The sequence below is a fragment of the Gigantopelta aegis genome, chromosome 6 (genome assembly GCF_016097555.1).
Source record: "Gigantopelta aegis isolate Gae_Host chromosome 6, Gae_host_genome, whole genome shotgun sequence".
In the NCBI taxonomy this organism is placed as follows: Eukaryota; Metazoa; Mollusca; class Gastropoda; order Neomphalida; family Peltospiridae; genus Gigantopelta; species Gigantopelta aegis.
In genome coordinates this window covers 51,151,110-51,160,070 of record NC_054704.1, presented here as the reverse complement: position 1 = coordinate 51,160,070, position 8,961 = coordinate 51,151,110, and the positions used below count along the sequence as shown (strand labels likewise).

Sequence of the window (8,961 nt, the reverse complement as noted above, 5' to 3'; positions counted from 1 at the left end):
TCAATTCTATGAGCCTGCGATGCACTGCAGTGGTCAATTCAAGAGGTGGTCATACCCGTTATTAAGTGTGTTGGGTTTGTTTTTTAACCCCTACCACACTTGGTCAAATTATTTGAGGTTTTGCTACTGCCCCCTGTCTCATACGCTTATGACGATGCCCAACTACAAACCGACTCATCTATCTTTTAAAGCAGATTTGAACGACAAAACCGTTAACGCATTTGATCTCGGTCATTTGCAGTTTGTAATTCACAAGACCAAATGAGGTTTTGACAAGGTCGTGACTGTATGCTTTAATATCAATGTCAGGTGTTTCGTCTATGGAAAGAAACCACTTCCCAGGACGATAGAATCGGCCTATTACATATCTAGGAGCGATGCCAATGCCTTTCATATGTTATAGGGACGATTGCGCCTCCCTCCCTCCCTCCCCCTCTATCTCTCTCTCTCCCTCCGTCCCTCTCCCTCTCTCTCTCTCTCTCTCTCTCTCTCTCTCTCTCTCTCTCTCTCTCTCTCTCTCTCTCTCTCTCTCTCTCTCTCTCTCTCTCTCTCTCTCCCTGTGTGTGTATGTTTGTATGTATGTCTCTCTCTGTCTGCGTGTCTGTCTGTCTATCTCTCTATTTCACCAATCTGATTAAAATCATAGTTATTAACCAGTGGACCTAATTTTAATCAGACTGTCTATTTCACCATTTTAGCGGCCATTTTGAGTATCCAGCAATATGGCAGCCATCTTGGATTCTGAAAATTATTTGATTAAATTATCCATTTTGTTTATAAATTTAACTGGACACAAAAATTTTAAACATCAATGAAAATTTACATATATAAGTAATTAATTTTCATGCTAACCCCTAAAGTAATAATTGAGGGCCGGGGTTCATGTTGGGCACATTTAATCAATAATCGGTTGGTACCATCGGATTCCTTGGAAAAATAATATTTAGAATAAACTTCAAACATAAAGTGAACACTATTTTCCTAAAGAGCCAAAATTCAGTAAACCCTTTTCATGTTCAAAATATCGTCCCTCATTAATTTTAATGTCAGTATGATGAAAGCTACGATAGTGTAGAATATGAAGAACGTGACAGACATTCGATGTGTTCTTGTGAAAAAGAAAATATGATTAAAATTGGGATATTTTATGGGAAACCGCAAGGCAAATTTGGGTATGGTCACTTATATTAAAGATGACCAAGTCATGGATTTTTAGTGGATATCCTACATTAAAGGGACATTCCTGCACTTTTTAAGATGTTATCTTCTAACAAAGACTTTTTAACGATTGTATTTACATATCAAATATATTTTCCTGCATAAACTATTAGTGGCTGTATATTAAACGTGTTTCTGGTTGTTCTAATATTTGTACTAGGTTAAATTTCATTTTATTTCACAAATTATATTTTTTTCGTACGTACGAAATTATTTGAAGACAAAATCCAGTTTGGGCTTCTTACAAATATTAAGACGACCAGAAATGCATTGAATATACAGACAATGATATTCTAAACAAGAAAATATATTTAATATGTAAGTTTAATCGTAGAAATATTTTATTAGTCGGAAACATCTTACAATGCAGCAAACTCAGGAATGTCCCTTTAAAGCATTCCATGTGGTCCTGTAGATCATAAGCTTTGATTTGATATATAATGCATGCCACATGTGTGGGTATTGTGGTGCACATAAATTAGAGGGTACCTGACGTCAACGAAAAACAAAGGACATTTTTTAGGGTACCCTCAAATAATAGTGACAAATCAATAGTGGATCTTAATATACGGAGGAGGGGGGATGGGGTGCTTAAGGACCCTGTGTAGCTCATGGCCTAATAATGTCCTACGAAAGGTATTATTTATTGTATTTGTTACGTCCAGGGGCGGGACGTAGCCCATGGGTAAAGCGGTCGGTTAGGGATCGATCTTCGTCGGTGGGCCCATTGGACTATTTCTTATTCCAGACAGTGCACCACGACTGGTATATTAAAGGCCGTGGTATGTGCTATCCTGTCTTTGGGAAGGTGCATATAACAGACCCCTTGCTACTAATTGAAAAATGTAGTGGGTTTCCTCTCTAAGACTATATGTAAAAATTACCAAATGCTTGACATCCAATAACCGATTAATAAATCATTGTGCTCTAGTGGTGTCGTTAAACAAAACAAACCTCCAACTAGTTACGTCCATTTGACCGCCACAAACTAACCCAGAGCTTGGACAATGCACTTGTCTGTTGAATCACCGATGCGAAATACATGTCTTTAATATGCAAACAAACAGGTAATCTCGACAATGCTACTGGTACTTGTCTCTCATTACCGATTGGTCCTTTTGATCACCAACAGGTGAAATACTTAGCAGTACTGGCAGTTTGATATGATGATAAATCATTCTATTGATTGTATCAAAAGGACAGCTAATCACTCCATCGAGGTGGTCATTTAATGCTATATGATCGATGCTATTCACTGACTGGTTTCAAATTTCTTACATTTATATATAATTCTGATTTTGAGATAACATTTGGCAAACATGTTTTATTGACGACCAGACAGTTGTTAATATTTTTACATCGCAGAATGGTAAACATATTTTGCCACGTGCATGCAAACAGAAATGATGTTTTCTTAAAAGCTAAGGAGAAATAGTGGGATTACTTCAAACAAACGTATGTCGACGGGAAATTAATTTGGTTTCTAGAAGCATCAGCTAGATATAGATATTCATATCCTTACTTCAGACGATGACAATCGACAGGACATATCAAAGGGATTATCGACCTGGGAGCATCTGTTAAATCTTGGCTTTTAAAACGAAACCATTAAGTGGGCGGAGTTTGACTTGGTTTTTGTTCTCCATCAACTTACTCAACACAACGTTCTCACCGATTAACAGAACTTGTGAAACATTTGACCACTGAGGTTATTGTCCGCGAACACATGCACGCTATAACTTTATATGATAATACTTGTATGGATATTACAAAATTCCATACTACGTTTGTGATTTGTCAAAAAGGCTATACAGTATTCAAAAATGTTTTGGTTTTTTAAAATTACGAACCTCATAGAACCTTTTGTGTGGAAAGAAAAGGAATGTCTGTTGAAAGATACCACAGTACTTGAGAACAATGCTCAATACTAAGAGTAAACTATATGTCACTTGTTAAAGTGTGTTGCAGATGTTCACTGTCGCCGTAGTAGCGTCGCTTACTTATTAGGATTATCAAGAGATCTTCTCTATGTGGTTTCTTACAAACAGAATGTTGTGTTCTGATATACCAGTCGTGTAGTATTAAGTGGATATTGGCATTTCAGTGGGATATATCGAGGAAGATATATATTTGTTGTATACCTCACGCATGCACCCAGACCACTGACCAAACATATCGTTCACTCTGGAAATGACACGACTGGCGTCATGGTAAACGCCACCGAAGACAATGTCTCGAGTGTATACCTTAGGCGAACTCCCTGACGCCATATAACCGTAAATAAAATGTGTTGAATGCGTCGTTAAATAAAACATTTCCTTCCTTCCCTGACCACGGACCTACAGTGGCTACACACTGCTAGTCAGTTTGGAAACAACGCGATTGACGTCATGCTAAACGCCACCGCCGAGACACACACAACGGATTCCAATCCCTTCGAAGAATATGACAACGTTTACATCCCAACAGCATTGCGCGTCTTTATCGGAATTGGCATTTTTGTTCTGATCATCCTAGCAGTGGTGGGCAACCTGTTGGTCATCCTGTCGTTCATAAAGGACAAACAGCTTCAGACGGTGTACAACATGTACGTCACCAGTCTAGCCGTCTGCGACTTCTTCATCGGCAGCATCAGCATGCCGTTCTACGCTTACTTCACCCTCAGTGATTGGGAGTGGGTTTTTGGAGATACTTTCTGCGTAGTCTGGTCTGTCAATGACTACAGTTTCTGTCTGGAGATGATATTTTTAACCATTCTCATCAGCCTCGACCGCGCCCTGTTGGTCACAAATGGAGCCCGATACATCACCAAAGAAAAGAAATGTGTAACAGGAGTGAAGATTGCGATATCGTTTGTTCTGTCGTTCGGAACGTACGGTACTTGCATTGTGGGTTGGAAGTACTGGAGAGGCTATTCCATTCTTCGTGACATGGATTGTGACGTCGAGTTTTCCGACAGTTTTTATTTCAATTTAGCGATAGCTATGTTTGAGTTAACTCTCCCAGTTGGTGCCCTTTCCGTGTTGAACTTTATTGTTTTTTGGCAGATACGCAAACGAATGAAACAGCATGACCATTCTAAGATTAGAAGAGAGGAGATTCTTCATACACTAAATGTGCAAGCTCTAACAGAAGGCGCGTCCTATAGGTTTCCAGCAGATGACATTTCCAGGAATGATGCACCAGCAACACGACATGACGTAACAACGACACAATATGACGCACCAACGACACGATATGACGTATCAACAACACAACGCGACGCAACAACGGCACGAAATGACGCATCAACGACAACTCATCTGTATGACGTCCAGAGGTCTGCCAGACGTGACACAAAAGCTGCAAAGAGTTTAGCAGTCCTAGTGATCGCGTTCTTAGTTATGTGGGGACCATACACTGTCACCCAGGTTGTACAGAACGTCTGTGATGACTGTGTGAACAGCTATCTTAATGAGTTTTTCGTGTGGCTTCTATGGGCAAAATCGGCCGTCAACCCATTCCTTTACGCACTGCAAAACGACCGATTTAAAGCTAATATATTTAGCTTTCTTCGTTGTAAAAGATTCTTCATCAAGACAAATAACAGAGTTGCAAACCATGATCGGACGTGAGCCGTCAGGAAATGAAATTAATGCTGTTGCTGTTATTGTTAATGTTGATTTTAATGACTAGGCTCCCAAATGCAATGGTTTCATATATAAAAAAAAAAAAAAAAAAAAAAAAAGAGCAGAAAAAAGATTTAAATTAAACAAAATTAATAATAATAATAATTAAGGGGTCGGGGGTCATGTTGGGCACATTTATATATATATAAATCAGTTGGTACCATCGGATTTCTTGGAAAAGGTTTATTTAGAATATTAAACTTAAAGTGAACACATTTTCCCTAAAAGCCCAAATCTGAGACCGCTATTTCGGATTACGAGAGTAAAATTCAGTAAATGTACAAAATATCACCCCTCGTTTAATTTTAATGCCAGGATGAAGGTGTCAAATGAAAGCTACATTAGTGTAGAATATGAAGAACTAGTTAATAGGTGACAGACATTCAATGTGTTCTTGTGAAAAAGAAAATATTATAAAAATTGCGATATTTTATGGAAAACAGAAAAGGAAATTGGGGTATGGTCACTTAATGAAGACTAAGTCCTGACACTTTAGTGATAATCCGACATTAAAACATGGCATTGTGATCCAGTAGATAATAAGCTTTGATTTGATATACTAGTATATATATATATATATATATATATATATATATATATATATATATATATATATATATATATATAAAGTATATTCCATACCACTGACGCATGTGTGCGTATTTTGGTGCAGAAAAATTAGAGGATTATGGCCTAATTCTCAGCGAAAAAAGGACATGTTTACGTTAGCCTCAAACACGGGTGACAAATAAGCAGTGGATCCCAATTTTGTTTTCACCGTTACCAGCTCATTGCCATGGCATTGGTCTTTAAGCTGTCATGTTAAGAAAGAATGTATATAATGTCAGGATTCATTGGATGGAAAATATGTCAAGACAATAAGATTTTGGAAAATAAAAATGTATTGTAACTTCTCATCATAGTTATATATACTATGTATGCTAGTGGATCCATGTTGAGTGGATGTATCACAAATTCATGTATTCTAACAGTTTCTTCTAAAAGTTGAAGTTTGTTTTATTTAACGACACCACTAGATGTATTAACCATCGGCTTTGAATGTCAAACATTTGGTAATTTTGACTTGTATTCTTCAGAGGAAACCTACATTTTTTTTCATTGGCAGCAAAGGGTCTTTAATATGCACTTTCCAACAGACAGGACAGTACATACCATTGTCTTTGATAAACCAGTCTTGGTACACTGATTTGGACGGGCAAAGCCTCAATCAGACAATGAGTCCACTGATATGATTCGATCCTACCATGCAAGCACATCAGACAATCGCTCTAAACTTCTACTAAATTCAAGACAAAATTCATAAGTTTAAAAATAAATAAAAATAATGATACAATAAATAAAGTTATTTTGATGTGACTTTATTTTGAGTAACTGTAACGTGTTAAGTTATAACATTCAGGCAGTCTGTTACAAAGATCTGCAGAAGTACACAGAGAAATGTAGAATAATGTTTATTTATTGTGGGTTTAAAAAAAAAAAAAAAAAAGATGTCGTTGTAACATGTTTCTATCAAACATAACATTTTAACGATTAAAATTACACGTTTAATTATGACGTTATGAAACACTTATGGATATACGGACATTGATAGTCTAATGTAAATGTAATTAATATGTAATTTTCATCGTTAGAAACAGCTGTTACTAATGTTCCCCTGAAAAATCTTACTGTGATTGCGAAGTCAGGAATGTTCCATTATAGGTAGTACTAAACCAAATAACATCCGGCTGGGTCATAGTTCGAGGTGCACCCGACTTTTGATAGAGCAGTTAACACCACAAATCCTGTGATTGGTGATAAATGTTTCATCTGAGCATAAAATGTAAGCAATTTTATTTCATCTAGTACCACTGTGTCAAGTAACCTTGTGTTTGAAGCATGTATGGGGTACCTGTTAAAAAAAAAGTACTCAAATTTTATGCAAACCTAGGGTAGTGATAGACCCTACCCGTTATATCTAAAATGAGCAGCTTGAACCCCAATTTGTTCTGATTACTTTAAGGGTGAGGGGTGGTAGTATTTTTATCCGTGGTGTTTATGTCGATTGATGCACTGCAGGTAGGAGTTTTAGCCACATGTGTCATTATTGTTGTACATGTGTATATGGGATTTGATTTGGTAGTATACACCCTATAGGTACTATACACCTCGAATGTTTATATGCACAAATTTACAAAACGCTCCAAATCGCGTCTGTCTTGGAATTATTAATCAATTTATCCACATGTTATACATGTATAGGTTTTTGTAAAGGTGTGTGTGTGTGTGTGTGTGTGTGTGTGTGGGCTACATCCAACACTCACGTGAAATGTCCGGCTTTTATATGGCACTATGACAGTCATGTCTAAAAAAATCTGAATTTGTACAAAGTGAAAGAAAGACATAATGAAAGACAAATTATATTACCCCTGCCGCCATCAAACCAGATATATGTTAAAATTAAAATTCCAAGGAAGAAACCATATGTGACCAAGCGATCCTCTCCCCATCTCCAAATCACATCCCTTTGTTCCCCCCAACATACAACGACTGGCATATCAAAGGCCGTGGTATATGCTTTCCTGACTGGGATGGTGCATATAAAAGATCCCTTGTAATAGAAAACATTAGCGGGTTTCCTCTCTAAGACTATGTCAAAATTACAAAAATGTTTGACATTCAATAACCGATGATTAATAAATCAATGTGCTCTAATGGAGTCTTTAAACAAAATAAACTTTTACCCACCCCCACATTTTATATTTGCCTGTCGTCTATGACGTGTAAGAGACAGTGTGGCTACCCCACTCCCCACCCCAATACAAAATATAGTTCGGTGGCCTTAATACACAAGAATATTCATCTTATACAATGGTGGGGGGGGGGGGGGGGGATTTAGCTCAATCGGCTGAGTTCTCGCTCGAGGTGTTTGCGGCGCAGTATCGAACCACCGCGATAGATCAATTCAGCTGATTGGGTTTTTTCTCGTTCCAACCAGTGCACCACAACTGCACAAAGGCCGTGGTATGTGCTTTCCTGTCTGTGGGAAAGTGCATATAAAAAGATCCCTTGCTGCATTAGGAAAAATGTAGCGGGTTTCCTCTGATGACTACGAGTCAGAATTACCAAATGTTTGACATCCATTAGCCGATGATTAATTAATCAATGTGCTCCAGTGGTGTTGTTAAAACAAAACAAACTCTTATACAATGGCAAAATTAATTATTTTACCATCCAAATTCGCGCCAGGTGAAGTCACTTTTTAAAGTCCACAAAAAATATTATACAATGTTGAGCAGGCGGCATGTGCCCTTAACATAGAAGGGTGTGGTGGATGGGGGCATAAGGTGTGTCGGACAGACATATATGTCATATCAGGTTGATGACCCCTCACCTCAGGTCTACTCGTAGAATATGTTGTCAACATTTGTACATATTAAATTTCCTAAAGTAAACCGTTATCAGATCTTGTTGAGAAAATACAAGTTGCTATTCGCCATGTTTCAGCAGCCGGTAGGCCCTACATTTAATCCAATCAGCCTATTGTACAGGCTTATCAGATTGCGATGTGTTATCAGTTCGTTCCACACACCTGCATCACTTCACGACTTTCTCAAGATATTTATTACAGAAGTTGATTTCCAATATGACATTTTACGGTAGTAAAATTAGAATTTCACAATATAAACTATTAGTGCTAGTGGTATCGATCTTACCATCTAGATAGACGTGCACTTTCAGAAACAAAAGCATGTTTGTTTGTTGTTAGTGTTTTTATTTATTTATTTTATTTTATTTTATTTTTGTGAGACGGTACTAAATATATTGAAATAAAAGACGTTTAATTATTACGATTGTTTTGTTCTCGTAATTCAGTAAAATCATCTTGATTATTTCAACTTATTAATTCATTGAACAAAAGGGAAAACTGGCCCGTAGGAACGAAATCTAGAGTTGGGGGTGGGGTGGGGGGGGGGGGGGGGGGGGGCACAATCGCTAGTGCATGACCGTATGGACCGGGGTGTGTTTCAAAACGAAAATGTAAGTAGGACTAAGTGTTCATACATCTACAGGT

The 8,961-nt window shown here is 37.6% G+C and overlaps 1 protein-coding gene across 1 annotated transcript; it reads left to right on the top strand.

Moving 5' to 3' along the window:
* The first annotated feature begins 3,473 nt into the window (after positions 1-3,473).
* Positions 3,474-5,005, top strand: LOC121374600 (histamine H3 receptor-like). Its single transcript, XM_041501705.1, has one exon. It carries the CDS (start codon positions 3,609-3,611, stop codon positions 4,830-4,832), a length of 1,224 nt encoding a protein of 407 aa, XP_041357639.1. The 5' UTR covers positions 3,474-3,608; the 3' UTR covers positions 4,833-5,005.
* Positions 5,006-8,961: the final 3,956 nt, after the last annotated feature.

Coding starts and splice junctions, on each gene's coding strand:
- LOC121374600 (XM_041501705.1), top strand. CDS start 3,609: ATGCTAAACGCCACCGCCGAGACACACACAACGGATTCCAATCCCTTC.